The sequence below is a fragment of the Boleophthalmus pectinirostris genome, unplaced genomic scaffold (genome assembly GCF_026225935.1).
Source record: "Boleophthalmus pectinirostris isolate CB_2022bp ecotype Guang Dong unplaced genomic scaffold, ASM2622593v1 HiC_scaffold_23, whole genome shotgun sequence".
NCBI lineage: Eukaryota > Metazoa > Chordata > Actinopteri > Gobiiformes > Gobiidae > Boleophthalmus > Boleophthalmus pectinirostris.
The window spans coordinates 11,468,089-11,492,619 of NW_026571207.1; the positions used below are offsets into that span (position 1 = coordinate 11,468,089).

The following is a 24,531-nucleotide window of genomic DNA, read 5'->3' on the forward strand; positions in this document are numbered from 1 at the left end:
GGACAGCAGAGGGCGCTATTGTCCTGCCTCCACTGATGGGAAGACAGCACCAAAACCTGCATAAATCAGCTGATCAGAAGCGTCACAGCAACATCACGTGACCACTCTGAGGAAGACCGCTTGTGATCAGTCGAAACTGTCAGGTATGAAAACAAACTCTTGGTCTGAAAAAAGTACCTAATAACATATGAGAATGTTTGTGTTGTACTGTATGTGTCCTCTACCTGCAGGTTTAGGCCCTTGTTCAGGTTCAGCAGTGATTGTAGCACCTTTTATGATGACGGCAATTCTTTTAAATATGAATAAGAACCACTCTTTGCACGTAAACTAAGAAACAAAACCATGTATTGCTTGAATTAAGAATAAAAAACATTCCAAAGGTTGTCCATACAATAAGCAAGAAAGAAAATGTTGTTTTGTATTTCTTTAACTATTTCTTTATATTAAGCCCAGAGGAATGGATTGTTTTAACATATTATCTGAAGAGAAAACAGTACATATTCTTTTAAAAATAGTGTAAAATGTGATTTTAGGGGCCCTGTGTGATCTGCGCATTGATTGGGAGGTGGCAGTAAAGCAAACTTTGGGAATAGCTGTGGTAGATCATTTAATTTGTCAAACTGAATCTACTCAAATCAACTAAAAGATTGTTAATTTAGGTAATTTTAATTTGGGTATTACTTTTGACAGTGGAAGTAATAAGAAGTGGGAGAAACGTCAAGCTTGCATGTATTCACCGGAGAGAACAGGTGTTATTGTTGTTCTTTTGTCTCACAACATGGTTCGGGGGAAAGATTAGCGAGATCCAAAGCCAATATGTTTGAACAAGTGGAGTGCATCTGTCAGGGTTTTGTGTGTGCCTCAACGTGCCTAGTCATGTATGTGCTAAAATGAAAAGAAGGTTAGCAATCTGTTGTCTTCAGAATACTGACTTGTTAATTTGAATGACATTTAGCGGTGTCAGCTGAGCAAAAGTGTGAAGCATTTGTGGGAAGTTGTTCATATTTCAAATGTGTCACCAGGTAGGATATTTATCAAAAAGGTTCATATATTACGCTATTTTCTGATCTATAATGTTTCCTCATCACAAAGTTACCTGTCATTCACACATGTTTAACACACAAATCTCTGTTCCACATTGTGATGTCACATGGTAATAAAGGAATAAACTCCATACACCTTCACTAGAATCATTTGGATAATTTCAGCTCTGGAATTGCCCATCTGTATTGAATCGAAAGGTAAAAGGTAGCTGTTATCTGCCTCTATATGACATCACAAGGTGGAACAGGACATTTTGAGCTTTGGAGATGTAGACAGACTAATAATAAAGAGTTACTCAGACATGTGTGAATGAAACAAAACACAACTCCATGTATGTTTTTGATGAGGTAACAGCATTGCAACATGGCTTGAAGCTTACAAGAGTAAATTTTGCATAATAGAGGACCTTTAAAATAGCATTCATAATGTTGTTTGTTGTGTTGTTGGTTAGGCATTTGCATCAAAATGTGTAGCTGGTTCAATTCCTGCCAAGCAAATATATTGTTGTTAAAGGTCCTATATTACACAAAATTGACTCTTGTGATCTTTAAGCCATGTTATAATCTTAATACCTCCTCCTAAACATGCCTGGATTTGTAAGTAAGTAAGTAACGGGACACATTTTAAAAGTTCATTGCAGACGCGGGTGGGAGCAGGACTGCACAATGCGGGAGCGGGCGGGATGATAAACTGCAGTAAATAAATATGAGTGTAAAGTAAAATATACAAATGATTAATATATGCCTATCATACAGAATTTATGCAGAATATTTTATTTGGCAGCCTAAACTTAAGGATGTGGTCTAATCTCGCGCGCATTTTAGACAATTCCTTTCCACTTCTCCATGTTTGATAGAGCTTAAGAAAGCAAACGTCCCCATCTTGCGGGATTTGCGGGCGGGAGCAGGATGAAGTATCGCCGATGTGAGCAGGAGCGGGAATGAAAATTACAATTGTTTGCAGGAGCAGGACTGCACATTGCTGGTGTGGGACTGAAAATTCTGTCCCGCGCAAACCTCTGCTTCTGAGATCTGACGGGATCGGGCTTTGACAAGCTGGTATTGCCACAATTTGTGTTTTGTTTCATTCACATATGTTTGAGTGACCTTTATTATTAGTCTGTCTACATCTCCAAAGCTCAAAATATTCTGTTCCACCTTGTGATGTCATGTAGTGGTACTTTTCAAGTTAGCAGCCATCTTTTACCTTTCAGTTCAGTAGAGATTGGCAATTCCAGGGGTGAAATTATCCAGATGATTCTAGTGTAGGTTTAAGGAGTTTAAAAACAAAGTGGAGCACCACATGCCATCACAACATGGAACAGAGTGTTTTATGTTTGAGGTACGAACTGAGCCTAAATAATTTTTGTGTATTAAACAAAACTTGTGTGAATGAAACAAAACGACAACTCCAGTTATGTTTGAGATGAGGAAACAAAATGTTAATATATTAAAGAACATATGTAATACCAGCCCTTTCACTCTTGGTCTGAAAAAAGAACCTAATAACATAAATTATCAGAAGACCAAATGAATTTCACTGGACTGGTAAACAAGTAATGTGAGTGGAATGAACAGAACAAGGTAAGCTTTATCCAATCAGGAAAGAGGAGAACAAGAATCTCATAGTTGTTGAAGTTGCAATCGTTCCTGGGGTGCCTCTTAAATTGTGTGGAAAAGTCAAGCACGAGAGGGGGTGTTGCAGTTGCCAGGTTACAGTTTCCAAGGCGAGGTGAGGAGGAGAGGTTACTCAGTTAGGTGCTGGGGGTGTCTTTATAAAGGCATTATGGGAGGTAAGTCACATTATTCTCCTTGCCATACTAAAGGCCCTAACTCGGTTGTTTCCCATGTATTTGTGCAAAATTGGTCGTATAAGAAGCTCTTGAGGTCAAAAGAAGTGGTAGTTGTTGTTAGTTTTGCCGTCACAGCAAAATTCATCAAAAACTCGGTGAATAATTAGGATGCTAGGAATGCATAAAGTAAGTCAGGAAGAACTTTGGACCACTGCAAACTGTTGGAAATAAGTTATATTTTTCAGGTAAAAACATAGGCAGAGACATGGGGGGTTAGGGGGTCACTGTTCCCCCTGGTGGCTGAAATGTGTCATGACATTGAGTCTATAAAATGGCCAATACAAATATTTAATCTAAAAAAATGTATTCATATTTTAAAGATGTCAATAAAACAAAAGGATTGTATATAATAAATAGGAATCCTAGTCTGAACCAGAATCCGTGTATCATTCGTTCATTCGTTTTTCAATATAAAACCAAAAATAAGAAAACGAAAAAAACAACAGTTTTCTTCGTTATTTGTCTCCAAAACCAAAATGAAAAAACGGATAATGATTCGTTTTTTCAGTTTTCGATTTTGTGTTTAAATGAAGAATGGAAAAAACGGATAACGGCTGTTTCCCGTTTACGTGACTTCCGTGACTGCGATGCCGAACTTTTGCACCGCATACGGACTGAACCAGGACTGATCCAAGTCCGGGACCAGAGCGGGATCAGAGCGGAACTGAGACCGAGACCAGCGGTCCGAGCGGTTCCGTGTCATCGTCTCCGCGCTGGTTCCGTGCGGGGAAAGTGAGAATGCGCTGTGGACTACAGGTCCGGACGGGCTGCTCCAGAACCGCGGCTGGTTCCGAGGTGGTGCAAAGCATCCAACTGACGCTTTCACACCAACGAAAACGAACCGAACTAAGAGCTTTTGGTTCAAATGGACCAGGTCCGGGATCAGACCGGGACCAGAGCACTACTGAGACTGGGACCAGACCGGGACCAGAGCGGGCCTGAGACAAAGACAAGACCGGGACAAGACCGAGACCAGAGCGGGCCTGAGACCGAGACAAGACCGAGACCAGATCGGAGGCTCAGAGCCCACGGCAGGGCCGGAGCTCGAAGCTGAGGCTTGGACTCCGCGGAGACTCAGAGTCAAAGTTTGGAGTCCGCCCCAGTCCTGCTCTGGTCCCGCTCTGGTCCTGGTCTGGTCCCGCTCTGGTCCCGCTCTAGTCCCGCTCTGGTCCCGGTCTGGTCTCGGACCTGGATCAGTCCTGGTTCAGTCCGTACCCGGTGCAAAAGTTCGGCATCGCAGTCCGTTTATCCGTTTTTTTCCATTCTTCATTTAAACACAAAATCGAAAACTGAAAAAACGAATCGTTATCCGTTTTTTCATTTTGGTTTTGGAGACAAATAGCGAAGAAAACTGTTGTTTTTTCGTTTTCTTATTTTTGGTTTTATATTGATAAACGAATGAACGAATTATACACGGATTAACCAGGACTAAATCAGGACAGAACCAGGACTAAACCAGGAATGAACCAGGACTAAACCAGGAATGAACCAGGACTAAACCAGGAATGAACCAGGACTAAACCAGGAATGAACCAGGACTGAATCAGGAATGAACGAGGACTAAACCAGGACTGAACCAAGACTCGCTCCTGATAATGTGTAGTTCGGCTTTATGGGAGGCTTAAGAACAGTTCTGTTGTATGTGTTACACTACCGTTCAAAAGTTTGGGGTCACTTAGAAATGTCCTTATTTTTGAAAGAAAAGCACCGTTTTCTTCAATAAAGATCATTTTAAACTAATCAGAAATGCACTCTATACAAATACACACTATACAGTGCTAATGTGGTAAATTACTATTCTAGTTGCAAATGTCAGGTTTTTGATGCAATATCTACATAGGTGTATAGAGGCCCATTTCAAGCAACTATCACTCCAGTGTTCTAATGGTACAATGTGTTTGCTCAGTGTGTCAGATTAGAAAAACCCTTGTGCAATCATGTTAGAACAGGTGAAAACAGTTTAGTTGGTTAGAGAAGCTATAAAACTAACCTTTCTTTGACCAGGTTGAGTATCTGAAGCATCACATTTGTGGGGTCAATTAAATGCTCAAAATGGCCAGACAAAGAGAACTTTCATGTGAAACTCGACAGTCTATTCTTGTTCTTAGAAATGAAGGCTATTCCATGCATTGCCAAGAAACTGAAGATTTCGGTGTGTACTACTCCCTTCAGAGAACAGCACAAAAAGACTCTAAGCAGAATAGAAAGAGAAGTGGGCAGCTTGACCGTACGGTACGCAAGAAGTGCCCATCCAGCCAATCCAACTTGCGGGAGGATTCTTGAAGCGTGGGGTGAAATTTCTCCAGATTACCTCAACAAATTAACAACTAGAATGCCAAAGGTCTGCAAGTGCTGTAATTGCTGCAAATTGAGGATTCTTTGATGAAAGCAAAGTTTGAAGGAAAAAAAATATTTCAAATACAAATCATTATTTCTAACCTTGTCTATGTCTTGACTATATTTTCTATTCATTTTACAACTCATGGTGGTAAATAAAAGTGTGACTTTTCATGGAAAACACAAAATTGTCTGGGTGATCCCAAACTTTAGTAGTGTATATGTGTTCTATACTATTCTGTGACATTACACAGAATAGTTATAATGCACAGCGGTGTGGACAGTAAACCAATAATCTAAATTTACAGGGCAAGGCATTTCCTTACAGTGCACATGGCAATACACAGTTTACACCTTGAATTTAGTGCCCTGATGTTAAAATGTTTGCCCCCTCTAGCGCAAAAGTCAAACTCTGCTTATGGGTAAAAATCAAGTACAGCGCCTTTTTATCTTCTGCTTTAACATCCTCTCAGGTGCCAACAAGCACAAATAGTAATAGGAAAAGACAAGATAAGTAAAGTGCTCTGCCTAAGGACACAACAGTAACAAGTACAAGGATTACGGCTAGCGGGAATCAACTGCACCTTCCAAATGTAGTTTAGTTTACAATGGTACAATAGAAATTAACTGTTTTTTTCCCCTCTCCAGTAAAACAGAATTGCAGAACAGACCTCAAGCCAATGAAGTTAAAGGCGCTGTACCTGAATTTTACTGTCTTCAGTTCATTTTAAACCGTTTGCAGTGATCTAAAGTTATTCTTCACTCACCTTATGCACCACTGTTGGGCAAGTTACTTTAAAACTGTAATGTGTTATTTATTACTTATTACTGTCATTTCAAAGTGATTTGTTACATTATAATATTACTGTATTTAAAATGTAAGACATTACATTATTATTGCATTACTTTTAAGTTACTCTCACCAACATAACTGTGAAGATGTTGAACTTTTGTGCCGTATATGGACTGAACCAGGACTAAACCAGGACTAAACCAGGACTGAACCAGGACTGAACCAGGACTAAACCAGGACTGAACCAGGACTGAACCAGGACTAAACCAGGACTGGACTGAACCAGGACTGAACCAGGACTGAACAGGACTAAACCAGGACTGAACCAGGACTGAACCAGACTGACTAAACCAGGACTAAACCAGACTGACTGACTGACCAGGACCAGGACTAAACCAGGACTAAAACCAGGACTAAACCAGACTGAACCAGGACTGAACCAGGACTGACTAAACCAGGACTGAACCAGGACTAACCAGGACTAAACCAAACCAGGACTGAACCAGGACTGAACCAGGACTAAACCAGGACTAAACCAGGACTGAACAAGGACTAAACCAGGACTAAACCAGGACTAAACCAGGACTGAACCAGGACTAAACCAGGACTAAACCAGGACTGAACCAGGACTGAACCAGGACTAAACCAGGACTGAACAAGGACTAAACCAGAGCTGAATCAGAACTAAACCAGGACCAAACCAGGACTAATCTTGGATGAGAACTTGGAATCTAAGACTGCCCCTGAGAGAACCCTGAGCCCGTGGAGCAGGGTGTCTGGAAGGCGCGACTGGGCGTCAGCTGCGGTTCGCCCCATGAAGCGCGGAGTTCTATGCCGGTCCTTTCGCCCACGGTTCCCTGACGGTCTACGTGGGCGCGTCTCCGGTGTTTGACCACTGCTGATATCGCGTGATTTTAGCGAATTTGTATGAAGAAAAAACAACCACTTCAATTCAGATTAAAAAAGCATTGTGACGCGCGCTACTGACATTTGTTCCGAGTAAAATATTACAATATTTTTCTCTGTAATGCCTTACATTACTGCAAAAAGCAACACATTACAGTAATTTGTTACTTTTATTACACGTTACTCACAACATTGTTATGCATTCAGAGCATCCTAATTATTCACAGTGATGAGTTTATAAGCGTTTTTTTCTCAACTTTCAGAGGGGAGTCTGCTGTCATGGCAATGCATGACAACAACTGGCATATCAACTGTGCACTTCCTGATTTTTGGATGAGGAAATGCTTTATGATTATGCAGACTTATTTCGACCTCAACAGCTGCTTATACCATATATCTGAACTCGAGGAAGCCATTTTTTGTCTTTATGAAACTGACAAAAGCTCAGTTCGGTTCTTACCTTGTTAACCCATTTTTGCAACTCAAGGCTGTAACCCTCGTCTGTTTCATTTCATCTCAGGAAAACCATCAGAGGCAAGTTGTGGTATTTTCTTTATTTTTGCTTTTGTATAAGATCCAAATCACAACTATCTATCATTTGCTAAGTAAGATTTGTTTGCTTGAAACATACCAGAGAATAGACCTTTGTAAGAATTTGAGAAGACAGCTTCACAAAGTTCACTTCACTCAAGTAAATTAGTTTTTTTTTTTAAGAAAGGCAATACAATTCCAAGCAGGCTTCAAAAGTACAAAGAGTCATTTGATAAAAGGTTCATGTCCTTCATTTGAGATTTTCTTTATATTCTCTTCCTATTGATTGCTTCTTGACCGATCTTGTCAGTGCAATTCAATGTATTTTTAAAAGACAATTCACTCTTTTATAAATAATTACTTCCCTCTCTTTTTAAATAAATGTATATAAATGTAATAATAGCTACATGAGAGTTTTAGCATTTGCATATTTGTACTGGGGCAAGACAAAGTGAATTGGGGAAAAAAATCGGGTACAGAAGCTTTTAAAGAAGACATATTGTGATTGTGTTATAGTTATAATTGTGTTATAGTTATAAATGATGACACCCGTGGATCATTATGTTATAATTCGTACATTTTTAGTCGTATTCATCTAGATCTAGAATAGTGGGGCAGGTGCATGTGATCTCGGGGAACATGTTTTTTTTTTTTTTTCCATACTAGAATAAAGTGTAATTGCACATCCACTACAGTAGTTGGCAGTGACGCTCTCATTGTCTGAGTGCGTGCAGGAGTATTCAGCGCTATAGTGTTTTTTGTTGTTGTTGTTTTTTGTTTTTTTGCACCAAGCATACTCGCAGCACAGAGCAGGAGACATGAAGTGCAGTGAACAAACTTTATATAAAGCATATGAAACGAGGAAAGACCGCTGTGTTTACTGTGTCTAAAAACGTTGGCAGCAGACAGCATGAAGCCAAATAAATTACAGCGACAGTTTAAAGACAGTACACCCCAATCAAGCTGATAAGCCGCTTGAATTTTGCAGAATATTGCCACAATCATCCTGCTTTGTGAGTGCTACTTCAGTAAACCAGCGAGCTCTGTTAGCATCACATAAGGTGGTCTACCAAATAGCAGAGGAGCGGATACTGCTGAACTATAACACAGACATCATCTTTAAAGACGAAGAGGACAAGGGAGCGGATGCCTCATGACTGCAGGTGAGCACAGCGCAGAATACGGGCGGACACATGCTGCGTGTGTCCAGGGAGTCGCTTTGGAGACGTGAATAAAACGTTTGCTCTTGTATGGAGGCTACTGAAGGTGAGGGTGAGATTTGTCCATGTTTGGTAGTGGTTCTGTGGAGTGGGGGGGTGACAGAAAATAACTGAGAAGCACTGATCTAAAACTAAAATAACTTAAGAACCAACGCTGACTTCCGCATTAATAAACTGCAGTACCCAGTGAGATTTTTGTACCAAAATGAGAATGCATCCAAGTTTCTGAATTTAACACATATCAAGGATTAAGCAAATAAAATTTTTGAACAAAATACAGAACAGTGTGTGTACGGTGATGTTCTTGAAGATGGGGGTTAGTCGGTAAAAGGGCGTCTTGAAAAGAAACAATAAAAGATTGTGTAAAAATGCACTGCCTAACTTTTCAGGTTGGGGGTCCACTGCCATGGAGATGCTTTTGCTTTGTCTGTAATGTTCCACAATAGGGCATTAAACTCACAAAAGATCCATTTATTCGATTAAAGGTGTTTTTATTGCTCAAAAATACCTTTAAAAACATGAATTCTTACCTGGAATTTAGACCAGGAGCGTCAGCAGCATGTAAAATTGGCAGAGCTGCATGCATGCGTACTTTTAAAACTTTCAATTTACACCAGCAGAACTGTTTAAACACTAAACTTTTGACATTGTTTAATAATTATTGTTGATTTGTGATGTAAAACATAATTCATCCATACAAAAGTTGACAAGAGCTTTGAAGTGAAGTCTTATCTGCAGTGCTTGCATTAATGAAGCTACTCACCATTTCACTTTAGTTGTTTGCACCACACGCCTTTTCCTTCAGAAGTTCTTCATGTAAAGTTTCTTTCTGATGTCAAAGTGTTTTTATATTTATCCTTCATGGCTGTAAACTTTCCATAGTCCATCACAAGTCATTCCCCGAGCTCCTGATGCGACGCTCGTTGTTTACGCGACTGTAGTGGTTTTAGAGAACTATTTTGAAAGAGCACTGGAAATTTATTTTGACACCACATGCTCATTTCCTGTCTTTCCCATGATTAAAATGCTCTGCTGACACTGCAAAATTAGAACTCCAACCTAATTTGAGCGACGCATAGCATCATAATGGCTTTTGGATGCACGTATGGCACTGTTGGTGTAGACTGCCCGACTGGTTAAACACCTCTTCACAGATCTCACTTGTAAATTGACATTTCTTGCTTGTTTCTATGGACATTGAAATGTTTAATGCCATACTTAAAAATATCGGAGGTAAAGCAGTAACATCTCCATGGAGTAACTGGAGGGCGCTCTACCACAAACATTACACAGTGCACCTTCAAACATGAATGAATTAGAGATGCGCGGATTGCGGTTAATCCGCGGGTCGGGCGGATGACGTGACGAAAAATTATATTTTAATTAAATTCGGGCGGGTGGCGGTTTAACTACTAAAAAAAAAAAAAGTTATTGTTAGTATTGTTACCTACATCTGAAAAGACGAGTCTCATTGTCTATGCTTGTAGTATGAAGTGTACGTCATATCCTTAATTAGCCCATTTGACCTCGTTTTTATGTTCTGAAGGTTAAGGTTGTGTCGGGTTATTGATGCCTAAGGTTTACGAGGCACATATTATATGCCAGTTTATTTTATTATTTCTAATTTATTTCAGCTGTTTGCCAACACATAAGTGGCTATAGGGCCATATTTATTTAGTTATGCTTTTTTGTTCTTGTCTATTTCAATTGGAATATAAAGAAGGCATTGCCTGATTTCAATAAAGGTTCATCTGGATGAGATGATCTGTTTCGATATCAGTTATATTTTAAAACACGCAGACATTATAGCGTAGACTGCCACTCGGGGTATTTAAAACTTAAAGAAAGACCGATGGAGTGAGGCTATGACTTTGAAATAACATCGGGCAATGGCAGAATGTTCAGAATGTGACAACATCCAACACGAAGGCAAGAAGGTTCAAAAATAGCCTAGTCGGAAAACGTTGTCAATTAATTAGCTGCGCAAGAAAACCAGGTATGTTTGGGGTTGTTGCGGACAATTAAGAAGGCGAACATACACGCTGAGCGAATTTTGGAATGAATGAGCTATAGAGTTTGCATTTTTATCGAGGCTCCTTAGTTTGTTTGCTGTATGATTGTTCTAAAATCTAAAATCAATCGGCGGATGGCGGGCGGGTGCGGTTTTGAAAACCTTCGGTGCAAAATGGATAGCGGGCGGATGATGAGTTTTGTGTCGCGGTTGCGGATGAAAAAATAGCCCATCCGCGCATCTCTAGAATGAATCACTCCAAATACAACTTGTCATCCATAATCCCCGGCAATAGGTGGCGCTGTTGCCTGTTACCTGCACAGCCTTCTGCGTGTGAATGTCCACGATGAGCACTCGGTCCAGGGTGGGCTGGGTGGCATAGATGAACTTGTCCCTCACGTTTACGGCAGATGACCACACGCACTTCTGAACGGGCTCATCTGCGTCGCCCGGACACACCTCCTCCTGGATCAAACAAGACAATACACAGGTCAGGGAAATACAAGTATATGGACTTAGAATTGTTTATTTTCTCTGCCCTCTGCTGGCCTCCTGTCCTGTTCCTGTGTGTGTCTAAGGTCAGATTAAGTTTAACTTGAGTAACAGAGCTTCTACAATGCAAATTTCTCTGATCTGGACAAGATTTTAAAACTTATATCAGGTTATTCAGCTTGTTTTCACATTTATTATCTACTTATTGTTTCTGAGACTGCTTAATTCTAGTCTAGGGGTAGTTTATTTTAAGATAACTTGTCAAGTGAAATGATCTTGCTGCATGGACAGATAATTTCACTACTTTTAAGTCATTTTCTGATCGATTTAAGTGTTTATATCTTAAATTTTGGCCAAGCTTTTTTGCAGTGTAACAAAGTAGTGCTTTCAGGTATGCGTCTGTGTGTTGTGTGTGTGTAATTTTTCTATGATGTGTGCCTCTTTTGGACTGTTGTTGGTCGGTTGGTGTGTCCGTGTCTTGTATTATAAATAGTGTATTTGCCTGTTGAATACTGTTACATTTGATCTTTTTTTTATTTGTTTGTTTTACATTAACATCTGTCACAAAACTCCAGATGAAAAACAGCCTTCCTGTTTAATTCTGGCATATTTACAGAAATGTTCATTAATATGCACTGTCTCTGAATTATGTATTATGTATTATATTTTTATTGCATTGATTTTATTTCACTATGTGCAGCATGTTGGAAAAAGTCATTGTCTATAAAATATGCTATAGAAATAAAGTGGATTAGATAATGCTTTTAAGTAAGGGTGGTTTATCGATTACTTGTGATATCAGAGGATTTCACCAGATATCAGCGTCTGTCTGTCAGTCTGATATTGAAAATGTAACAGACATTTGGCACAGATATGTTTTCTGCACTTCCCTAGTCTCTGTGTGCCCATGTCGCATCCACAGTTTGTCCTCAGTGCATCAGAATTCTAGCCTGATTCATCAGCCAGTTTCACTTTGTGGAAACCGTCTGACCTCGCAGCATTAGGATTTGCTCGCTCGATGGTAGGCGGGTACTTTTTTATTTAACCAATCGCTGCTATTTGATTGTGACATGTGTAATGCTCCAAATTACATAGGAAGAAGAACAATAACGTCTTTCTCATTGATAAAATTCACCAAACATTCCCTTTGTTCTGGCTTTAAATCCTCGAGGCCGGGAATCATTGCCAACGCACAATGTATGGCTTTGTCTACATCCATCTTGACCGTTTTGTTTACTGTTGTGCTGTACCACAAAAGGGACCCAGACAGGCGCTTGAGTGTGACGTCATGGCTTCACCGATTGGCCGGTGCGCGATCTACAACTTCCAGGGTTCTTACAAACCATCTAATGTATTCTGATTCCTGATCTAGTCGCTGGAGAGAAATTAAATTCAGCGGAGGCACTAGGTGGCACCAGCATTGCCTATTTGAACGAAATTATTAGTGCAATATGAATTTATATCCCAAATTAAAAAATGACAAAAGTAAAATTCGTAAACTTACACTAAAACTTAAAAAGGGGTTATTTTACTTTAATAAGGTATTAACTGCTAACACATAACATATTTATATCACCATGTTACCTTTCATTGTTTTGGAAATGTTATATCCACCGAAAACAATATATTAACATTTTTAACAGTTTTATAAGTGTCACATAAATTTTTAATGCTCTGAGTTTCCCCTCTTTTTGCTCTCCGTGTCACTCACACAGAGCGCTATCACAACACAATCAGCGTACCTGCTGCTAATGAAACTACTGCACGTCGCATCAGGTTTGTCAAGTTGCTGTGGGCAGAGCACTGGACAGAATTTTACAGCTAACCGTTAGGAGATTGGGAATAGGGCCAGGGAAATCGCTAAAACACTGAAACATGCATGGAGGACATAAAAAACCTCTTCAGGCAGGATTTGACGAGGGAACAATACTGTAACATGACAGAAAGGAAAAAAAAAAAAAAATCAGATTTGTATAATATCCCCTCTGTAAGACAAATTTGTGAGTCTTGCTACAGATTTTAAAAGCTTAATGTTGACAACAGCAAATATTGGTTATTGAGCACAAAACAAATAATATTATAACTGTATCGGCTCTCTACTTTTAAGGATTCATATATGTCTACTAGCACAGAGAAAGAAAGCATCAAAAATGCATCTGAAAACATTTTACTTTTACATGGAACATTTCAAGCTGCATTTCACACTTGGTTTATGGTTTGGCTCTATGTTTTTATCCCAGAATCTGGTTTAGTCCTGAAGTAGATTGAGTTTGGCCTTGTTCTAGTCCTGTCCTAATCTATAAGTTCTGTTACATACTTCAAATTATCATTTCTTGGCCAAACTTTTTCAACTTTGCACCCAAAAACTCCAGCTCTTGTTTTGTTCAAGTTTGTCAGGCAGGTCAGTGTCCTCACCAGTGGTCTCTCATGAATCTGTCACACTGTCCCTGCCGTCCCTCTGTAGCTGTGCAGTGCCAGTGCTGTGCTCCAGTCTGCTCCAAACTTTCTCCACTTTAGATTTAGGGCGCCTCTGGCAAGGATGTTCAAGGTCTGGCCATGGGCACCGCTCTTCTGCCTAATTTACTGCGCGCTGCGTGGAGACTGTGGGGGACTTTCAAAAGGCCAGTGTCTCTTATGGACCAGGCCCACGTCAGGAGTAGATAAATTATATTCAACTGGGCAAGACTTAAGATACAGAGACAAATGAATGGGGTGCAGCGCCGAGGAGACTTATAAGTGCTACCATATTAGGTTAACGTACAGTGTATCATTTTGTCTCAATGCAAGAAGGTTCCAGGTTCAAATCCCAGGTACTTTCTGTGTGGAGTTTGCGTGTTTCTCCCTGTGTCTAGGTGGGCGCTTTCTGATCAATATGTAAAATCCTCCAGCTGAGCCAAGCCTAGCTCAAGATCTGCACTCAGAGCCCACTGGTCCAGACTGGTTGCCTCAGTAGCGTTGAAGGATGGGTCAAATGCAGAGGACAACATTCCTCCACTTAACCTTAACTGAATACTTGTAAAATGCTGTTGAAGACACACCTATGCACAGGCCTTTTTTATTTTGTTTGTTTTTATTGCATTGAAAAACCTACTATGAGAGGGCTTGCATCTACACAAACCTGACTCTTATTTGAACTGCAGGCGTGTCTCCTCCTCCTACCATATTTTATAAGGCACACTTAATATCCTATAATTTTCTCAAAAACTCACAGTGTGCCTTATGTATTAATTCTGGTTGTGTTTACTGACCTCGAACCGATTTTATGTGGTACACGGCACTAAAAAATCTGTCAAAATGTTTTAATGCGACTTTGGTAAATTACGAAGCCGCACCGCTTGATGGATTGTTGGAGCATTATGGCTACTGTAGTCAAGAGCCTCGCGGAGTAAAGGAGCAGCAGTCTTTTTAAGAACTAGTTTTATGCAAATTAGCCATGTGGTTTTAAGTCTTGTTTCCGTAAAACATAAACGAATGTGCGCAAAGCTGCATTATACGCATTATTAGTCAATGTATATTTGAATCGTCCTCGTACAAAATAAAAAAATAATAAAAACTGACCCACCCACATTTACATTCATAATACACATTCACCAAGACAGGGAGGCAATGCCGGGCAAATTACGTCACGATCTGCCACTGGATCGTGGATGCCTGGGCTAAGGGATCAGTCTCAAGTGTCGTCCGTTTATTTCGCTTAATGCGCCTTATAATCCAGTGCGCCTTATCATCCAAAAATACGGTACTTGTTTTCATGGAAATTATGTTTCTTCAATAATCTGGCATAAAATGTATCCATCTCCGTGGAAAATGTTGGTTTTAACTTTCTATTTCCATGGAATCATGCAGGTGACACATATGTATACAGTACCTTTAAGGGTGAGGAGTCATGGTTAGGGTATTAAAAATAGATACTAAGCATGAGTCATTCTTAATAAACTATTTCTTTGCTCAGAGTAAAGTCTTTGCTCATGCATTATTAAGGCTCATTAAAGTTCCATAGTCATAAAGTGTAACCATCATAACAAGAATTCTGTGCAAGTTCATTTTCCTGATCCAACAATAATTTTCCAAGACAATATCATTAGCTTTACCGAATTTTGGTGACCATCCAAGAGTTATTATTATCAAGCAGAAAGCTGTATCTTGGCTAACAAAACAGACAATAGAACCAACCTCCCTGTGCATGAAGTCATTTATAAAAAGACTAGAGAATGGAGAATGCTGTACTTGCTATAACTGCTTCTTTCCTTGCCCGTGTTGACTTTGGCATATTGAACTGTGAAAGCCGCCACTGTGGTCGTTTCACAGCACATGGTGGAGAAAGAAGTGTAACACCTAAAAAAAAAAAAGTGTCAAATCCAGACATGTGACCACCAGCTGAGCCCGAGAACGGAGGAGACATGGCACACCACTCTATTTCTGGTTTGCAAAATTCATGTTTTTGCTATTGATTTCTCTCTCTCTTTGTCTCACTTTCTCTCTTTGTCCCCTCACTTTCTTGCTGTTTTTCTCTCCTCTCTCCTACTGTGTCTGTCTCTCTCCCTCTCTTTCTGTTTTTTCTGTTTCTCTGTCTTTCTCCCTCCCTGTTTCTTTAAGCCTTTCTCTCTCTCCTCTTGTACTTTTTCTTGTTCCGTCTTTCTGCGTTAGAAAACTGTGGTGCCCAATGGGAGCAAAGAGTCGGCAACTGTAATGGATAGCCGCAGATCATGGTAACGAGTAGGGTTTAAAAATAAAAATAAAAATAAAAAAAATAAAAAAGACATACCAAAATGACGAAATTAGAGAATGACGTAAGTAAAGAGCAGTGGGTGTATGCCGGTGGTGCTGAAAACGCAGTTGATCGGCAAAATGGCGTCTTCAAGCGATTAAGGATTGCTCAAACATGAACAAATCACTCCAAAATACAACTTCAATAAATGAGAAGAGGAAAGAACTATAACAAGGTTAAAAGCTCTGAAACATCAATATTGCATAACAGGTTTGCTTTAAGTAAAATTGTAGTCTAGTTTTCAGACATTAGATTTACTAATCCTTACTAATCCTACTGGGAATATATTTTACAGTGCAACAGTGTCATCTTGAGTAAAAGATTTGTTCACTTTTTCACAGTGAGTAAGTCTAAAAGTGACATGTCTGGAGAACACACTCGTAACACCCAGAAGTGTCAAATCCAAACATGTGATCTCCAGCTGAGCTCAAGGACAGAGGAGGCAGTGCTTTTCCACACAAAACAGGTTTTGTGGTTTGCAAATGTTTTTATTGAATGTTATTTTGATGTACTTTGAGTGGGCGTGAATAGCATCTAGTGTGTGATTAATGCTGTGACAGCTCCTACACAATATTTGAAACTTGTCATGGCAATGCCTTTAACTTATTTTTTAATGTGGGGAATTCACTAAAACTAAACCAATTTCCTAATTGTGCATACAAGCAAGAAGATATAAAAATATAAATGCAAATAAATATAATCAATTAATTTGAACAAAAACTTTACACTTAATTTCAACAAAAAATACTTCAAGAACATTTAATTACAAGGTAGAAATGTTAATGCATTTGTTACTTCTTTCTCTATGGAGACAAGCAGCAACATCAAACCAAGTTACAGATTAGATCTGTAGAGAGGCAACCCACTTTTTGAGCAGTAAAAACACATGTAATTAAACAAATACAATTTGGTTAAATATTTTTAGTGCCATACTGTGGAACATGATGCTATAACATCTCCATGGGAACAAGCAGGTGGCAGAAAAGTCCCATAGTGTATCTTCAATTCTGTACACATGCTGGGCTTTTAGATATAAGGGTAGATATACATTGAAATTAAAGTGTTATCAAAACTTTTGAATATACTGTCATTTTAGGACTATTGAGCACACCTGAATATAAGCCACATCAACTAAATTTTAAAAGATTTTTTTTATATGTATATATGTAGGCCGCACCTGTCTATAAGCTGCAGGTGTCCTTGTCTTCAACAACGTTTTCAAGTTAGAGCCATGTGCTTTTATCGCCTCGGAAAGGTTTTGTTGTCATAGTCATGCTGCCGTCCCCATAGTCACACCATCGACTCACTGATGCCGAGCTCACGTGCAGCAGCTCTGTTTCCTTCTTCACCAGCCACATCAATCGCCTTTAACTTAAAAGCCTCATCATCTACATTTCTTCATGTGTTTTCCATGAGGAGGGTGTGTGTATGAAGAGCAAAATAACTTCAAAACAAAATCAGACGAGCATCTTCCTCGGCACATCACCCCGTCTCTCCACCTGCTCTACTGCGCATGTCTTCTGCAGAAAGAGCAACAGATTTCAGGCTCTCTTGGGGGCGGGGCTAGATGTATCGATCAGGTATGAGCGGATGTCTGGCTGCTGAAGTTTGAGACGTTTCCTCTCGTCACTTACGCACTCACCTGCATTTAACGCATACGAGTCATTAAGACGTATCCCCCTCACTAATGTTAATTTAGCATCATAACTTATTTTATCACTCAACTGTTTTAGTGCTGACAACATCGCTAACGTTGCCAAACCATAGACCGTATATATATGAACGGACAATGTGCCAAAGAAATAATCCATCCATATATTCGCTGCAACGGGTTCAAAGTGTGAGAAAAAAGTAGCGTCTTATAGTCCAGAAATTACGGTAATAAAGATTTTGAGGTATCTTCAAGTGTAACCTTATGTAACTTAAAAACATCTTTGAGAAGAAGCGAACTTTTAAAATCTATATAATCTCACGACAATGCTTTAAACACCACTTTGACATATTCTATAACTTCTGTACCGCGCTGTATCAGAAAGCACAGAAGACAATTTTCCACCTAGCTGCCTCTCTTGTAGTGAAGCTAACGGGAGCGTGGTGACATGGCAAAGACGTGATGAGTGGTGCTAATACCGCTTTGCCTAGACCTGATTATTCTTGTGGGAGGGAGAGACTGTGCACGTGATGAGGACAGTTCCAGCTAATGAAGCAGTCATGTAGTGTTCAACAGCTCAACCTTTTACAAATGTCTCCAATTACACCACTCTGCAGACAACGTGAGTGGCAGGTAATGATCGGGTAATAAGAAATCAATATGGAGCTGGAAGTAATGTATGGTATGGTATGGACATTGGGTTGTTTTTGCTTGGATGTGGAAATCTCAAACTAATTATATTGACAATGAAATTACATGTGTCTAAAGTAATAAAACCTGGAGCAACAGAAAATGGACTAATCCTTAATCAATATTACGGCATGGTACCTGATTTGAAAGTATATAAGTATAAATAAGTATGTAAGTATAAATCTTAGGTATATGTTCTTTACTTAAAGGTTGTATGGAGGATTTTTTTTTTTTTTTTTTGTTTCAAATTGTCGATGAAAGTTCAAAATAGAATTATAGAGATGCAGCAGCCTTGTAATTATGATGACCAAAAAAAAAAAAAAAGAATGAAAATCCATCAACTGTGGACGTGGTGGGGGCAGACAAACATCAGCCAATAGATAACAGGGCTACCTCTTTATCTATTGGCTGTTGGGCTGTCAATCAAACTCCCTACGTTTCTAGCGTCACTGACTTGCCGGCGCGCTGGGATTATGTGGTGTACGTTCGCCTCTCACGTACTGATGCTGTTTACTCAATCAACACAGTGGTTCTTAGCGTCTTTTTCGAACTGTCGCTTCCTCTCACACAAAGTTTTGCACAAAGTTTGTTGTAATGGCAGACAAGAATTCACGACCTGTTCGCCACAAAAGAAAGTCTGTTTTTGATGTCTCTGGAAGAAGAAGAGAAGGGGAAGAGGAGCGAAGCGCGACATTTGAAAATGGACAAACAGTCGTTGCATTTCTCTTTCCTTGGAAAATCTTCTATACAACCTTTAAGTACATTTTAAAATCAATTCTTCTTACTTTTATTTCACTACATCTGAGAGCAGGTATCTACTCTTCCTACTCCACTACACTTTTGGACAGGACTGAAAAGTAAAAGTATTTTTTATGATAATTTGAGACCTGCAAAAAAGGCTGAGGGTTTATTTTTTTAATGAACTAAAACTAGACTGAAAAAAGCAATATCTAGCTGAGTTAAAATGACTTGAATTAAGAACATTTTGCTTTATTTGAGTAGATTCAACTTGGCAAGTAAAATTATCTATCAGTGGAATAAGTGTGTTTTTCTTAATTCAAGCAATATTAGATTTTGTTTCTTATTTGAAGTGCAAATAGTTGTTTTTCTCATCTTAAGTGTAGCAAGATGTGTTTTCATATTTTAAATTCAAAAAGGGATGTTCTATTGGTTGATCATTTTACTTGTCAAGTGAAATGTACTCAAATCATGATACAACTTTCTTAATTCAAGTCATCTTAACTTGGCTAGATTTAATTTTTGCAGTGTAAAATGTTACGCAGTGCACCATCTCTCAACTATGCATCTTTACCAACCTCAATAGTCTGGAAACGCACTTAATTTCTCCTGTTCTCTCTTCCCCGCACACAGCCACTCCATGCCAAGACTATAGCGGCAATAGAACGTGTGATTACCATATCACACCAAGTGTTATAAAAACCTTTCATCGTCATTATCCGGCCATTTCAAAAGACTAAAACTTATATTATGTGTAAAATCCCTCAGTAGAATCCATGGCATAAGGAGAAATTCAGCTGGTCAACTGGACAAAAGCTTATTTGGTTCGAATACATTTTGCAGCTCTTAAAACTTGTATTATAAAATCTAGACAAACCCTAATGTAAGTAAGTAACGGCATCTGTTTGTTAACTGAGATGTCTTTAACTGCAACTTTATGCAGTGGTGGAATGTAATAAACTAAAAGTACTTCAGTATAAATGTTAGGTATCTGTAACTTAAGTACATTTTAAAGTCGATACCTTTTACTTTTACTTCTCTATATCTAAGAGCAGGTGTCTGTACTTTCTTCTCCACTATATTTTTGGACAGGATGGAAAAGTAAAAGTATTTTTTATCATATTTTGCGGCCCACAGAAAAGTTCAAGCTCAAGATCAAAAAGGTTTATTGTTAATTCTTACAAAACATATGAAGAATGGAAATGGTGTTTCTCACTTCCAAGCCTATAAATAAATAATAGTAAATGTAAAAGTCCAAGTGTTCTTTGGGAAGGTCATAGACCATATATATGAGTGGACATAGCTTTGGTATGTGCTAGCCGCCGCCTACCAAATAGGAAGTGCACCAGGAGGCTCTTCTGGCTCCTTCTGACTCTGGCTCCAATTGACTTACATTGGGATCTTGTGGCCCCTCTCTCTGTAACTGCTGTAGTGAGCCTCATCATTTTGGTCTTAAAATGTTCATATTGACCTGCTCTATATGATCCTGATTTTTATTTTTTTCCTGCTCTTTGGTCCGTCAAAAAAATCCTATTCATAACATAGATCCTGGCTCCAGATTCACTCCTGTAACCGTGAGCATCGCAAGCCTCATTTGAGGGCGCTGAACACTATGGGGGACATCACACTCACTTAGTCCACTTCTTTTGTACTGTCTATGGGGGAGACGCAGAGTCCTAGCTTCCGGGCTGCCTGGTGGTCAGAGAGGGGAGAGAGTTCAGCATCCTTACAGCCTGGTGGATGAAGCTGTTAGTGAGTCTGGTGGTATGGGAATGGAGGCTCCTGTACCTTCTCGCAGAGGGCAAGAGGCTGAACAGATTGTGTGCGGGGAGACTTGCTTTGCGGGTGAGGCGGGTGGTGTATATGTCCTGCAGGGAGAGGAGTGTTGCACCAATGATCTTCCTGCCTGTGCTCACTATGCGCTGCAGGACTGAGGATTTATTTTTACTAAACTAAAACAAAAAAGTTACATAGTGCACCTTTACTACCCTCTTTACTTTGATAAACATGCATCTTTACCAGCCCCAATAGTCTGTAAACGCACTTAATTTCGCCCACTGTCTCCTCTTGCACACAGCCACTCCATGCCAAGACTATAGAGATAATAGAACACACCATTACCATAAACTAATCAATCAGCTCGGTTGTGCATTGAACAAAACGTGCACGCCATACCTTAACAACTGCCGCCGACGCTGTCATCCCCGAGACACCACTACAGCCACACCGCAGATCCGCCTCGTGATTGATATCCTAATACGCGCAACGCCCTCACGGGAACGCTAGCCTGATTGTTGTGCATTCATAGCATCTAGGTTTAAAGACAGCTAGAGGAACACATGTAAATCGTAAAGCGATTTGAATATGTTAGCGGTTAGGAGCTAAAGGATAAATAGTGCTTCAGTGCGGGGTTTGGTGGTGTAGAAGGGCTCCCGTGGGGCTTCCGAGGAGTGTAAGGTTTATGTATGCTGTCAGGTGGCTAGATTGAACAGACTACAATACTGTCTGCGGTGGTCACATTTGAATTGCACAAGTGAGGCGATCAATACAGCGTCCATGTGAGACAAATCAGTAGTGGTATATAAACTAGAATAGCTGAGAGGGGGGGTTACAAGGGTGGGTAAATAGAAGTATGGAAGATACAGGGGCAAGATAGGAATAGAAATCTTTACTTCAGGATACAAATGTGGTCTATTAAAGTGTATGGAGGATGCACAAAAAGCACAAATTCTGATTTACAGAGTGTACTAATGTAAATGGACATAGCTAGCTGCCATGTCCCTAACAGGAAGTGAGCATGGGTGCAAAGTGGTTCTTTCAAAGTCTGGTTGTGACTGACTTCTACTTTAAACTATTGCCTCTCCCTTTGTAACTGTGGCCGTCAGATGGTAGAACGTTTGTTTTAATTTGCTCTACGTGGCAGAGCTCAACGTTTACTCGCTCTACATGGCAGGAGGTTAGAGGAGGTGCTGGCTATGGACATTGAGGTTGCTACAGGTTTTTTTGCACCATGTGTGACGGCAGATGTAGCAGAGGATCTTCAGAGGAAATACTTTGAGAAAATGAACACAAAGGCTTGTTGGATTGTGTGAAATGAACTGTTCGTTTTTCTCATACCCATAGAGACTGTGCAAGAAGCTACCTAATGGACATTTGAGATACTACAGGGTATTTTACACCCTACGTGGCAGCAAATGTGGAAGAAGACCTTCCAGAGGAAATACTTTGAAGGAATGCATTTTATCACTAACTGAAAAAGCAGAGCAGAGTAAGAATGAGGCCTTTCCTGTTGTGTTCACCTGGCGCCTCCTGGACACTGCTGTGATGCTGCAGGACACAGAGAAGGGACACTTTTGGCTCTGTCTCTCCTCAAACTACCCTGAAATAGATCTGCTGACCCTCCCTGACCAGTCCTCCTGTTAAACTGCAATGAGACCTTTGACTGAGACACAAAGGCCAAGCAACTGCAACAGTTTGCTGCAGAAAAACTTGGATGAGGTTATATTTGATTGACGGCACATGTAAACATAGCGGCATCTCGCTTTCCCTGTCAGTCTACACATTTGATAGCGAGAAACATCATTTCAGTTCCTTTGTATGTCTAGTACATGTGAAGAAACTTGGACTTTTTTGATGGTCCTGGTGTTTTTGTTTCACTATTTCATCATTTGACTAAACCAAGACATGAATATTAATAACAGACCAATCACGTACCTTCTTTCCCCTAGGTCACATCCCCTAGCTTTAGCTTTGATTGACAGCTGTCACGACACGTTCCTAAGCGCCTGCCCACTGCCAAACTTGCAATCCTTTCACTGCAGTTGTCCAAGACTACTTAAAACAAATTGAACAAATCCTGAAGGAGAAATAATTAATACAATACACAAATAACAATTGTAATACTGATAACTTTTTTTTTTCTTTTTACAAAACACTGGACACTAGTTTCAACCTAAAATGTCTCTCTCTGATCAGAATGGTCACTACCTAATCCCCAACCCAGGTTCAGCTGTGACTGTAATAACTTTTTTTTAAGCCAGTAAAACCACAGGCTTCACACAGTTCCCTAAATTGTAACTTTTATTGAACCTATCTTCTGTTATATGGTTTAATTGTTTAAGCAAAATTCTGTGTTTTCATATTAGAGCAGAAGATATGTAGTATGTAAACACACAGATATATTACAGGTCCTTGTGGTTCATTCAGTGCATGTGTTTTTCCTTGTTATTTGATATCAAACAACTGTCTAGACTACAATTAGCAGCCAAAATGATTAAACGCTGCCTCAGGCTTTCTCGCAAACAAAACAACATTGATTATCATATTTCTATAAGAGAATGTGCAAGCAGGGTTAAAGGGCTCATTCTCATTTATTACTGTGAAATTATGCAGAGATACGGCTTCAGTGCCATAGCAATAAAACTATCTAATAAAACTTTGAAGCTTAACATTTTCTTCAAATTGGTAACTCTGTGACCTCCAAGTAACAAAATGCCAGGCAGTATTTCTGGACTGCTCGGGGCTTTTCAGAGGCAGTTTAGTTTGCACCGGGTGTGGGTGGATTCACCTCCAGACCTCCCGATTCAATTTCTCTCATTAGCCAAAAACATGCAAGATAGACCCGCTAATCCATCAACCCCTTATATAACTAAATACACGAAAAACATGACAGCTCATTTCATTAAAACATAGTCAGCATAGTTATATTTATTTTTTTGCAACATTTATAACTTTACTCCCTGATTGGACATGGGCACCAGACAAGACATGTAGAAGTAATGGAAAAAACAAACAAACTACAAAATACAATATTAAAATGTTAACAGAGCTAAAATGTGTCTAAATTACATAATAGTCATGAGAGGAGCCCACTTAGAGTAAGGCTACATGTTTCTCTGTGTTTTTCAGTGCAACTGAAACTTACTGACATCAGCAGCAGATGTACATGTTACATTACAAACTCAACTTTCAGCAGTTGTGAAGCTATGAGTCCAGCTATGAGTCCTGTTTATGCATGTACACGTGGACATAAGACGGCACTGAAGAACCAAAACAACTCACACTTGCTTGTACATGTGCTTCTGCTTGCGCCCTGCAACATTTCACTTCCGCAGCCACGGTATAAAGGCAAAAAGTATTACTGGCCTTACCTACAGCACAAGGGAGGTGCTGACAAGAAAGAGTCCCTCATTTATAAGTAAGGTAAATTTGGGGGTGATAAGTATTTAAAAAAGTCACTGACAGCCTGTTTGTCTGCTTAATACAGCCCCTTTCTGGGCATAATTGACTGGCAACGTGAAGACCATGTTCCATCCAACAAAAGTCCAACTATTTTGTGAGCATAATGAATACAGCACACCGCGGGCAGGTACAGAGGAACACAAGATGTGCTTTCGTGTGGCATCCAGGTGCCCTCCCAAGAGCTTGCTCCCTGTATCGGTTCAGTGTTGCTACAGTTTAGTTTGATCTGGATCTTTATGGGGAGTGGGAGACACAGG

The 24,531-nt window shown here is 39.7% G+C and overlaps 1 protein-coding gene across 1 annotated transcript in view; it reads right to left on the reverse strand.

The window, feature by feature from the left end:
• Nucleotides 1-24,531, reverse strand: part of fstl5 (follistatin-like 5) — a 531,686-nt gene that overhangs the window by 30,995 nt on the left and 476,160 nt on the right. The window contains exon 14 of the mRNA XM_055159513.1: nt 11,010-11,159. Within this exon, the coding sequence (XP_055015488.1) occupies nt 11,010-11,159 (150 nt within the window). The remainder of the gene's footprint in view (nt 1-11,009; nt 11,160-24,531) is intronic.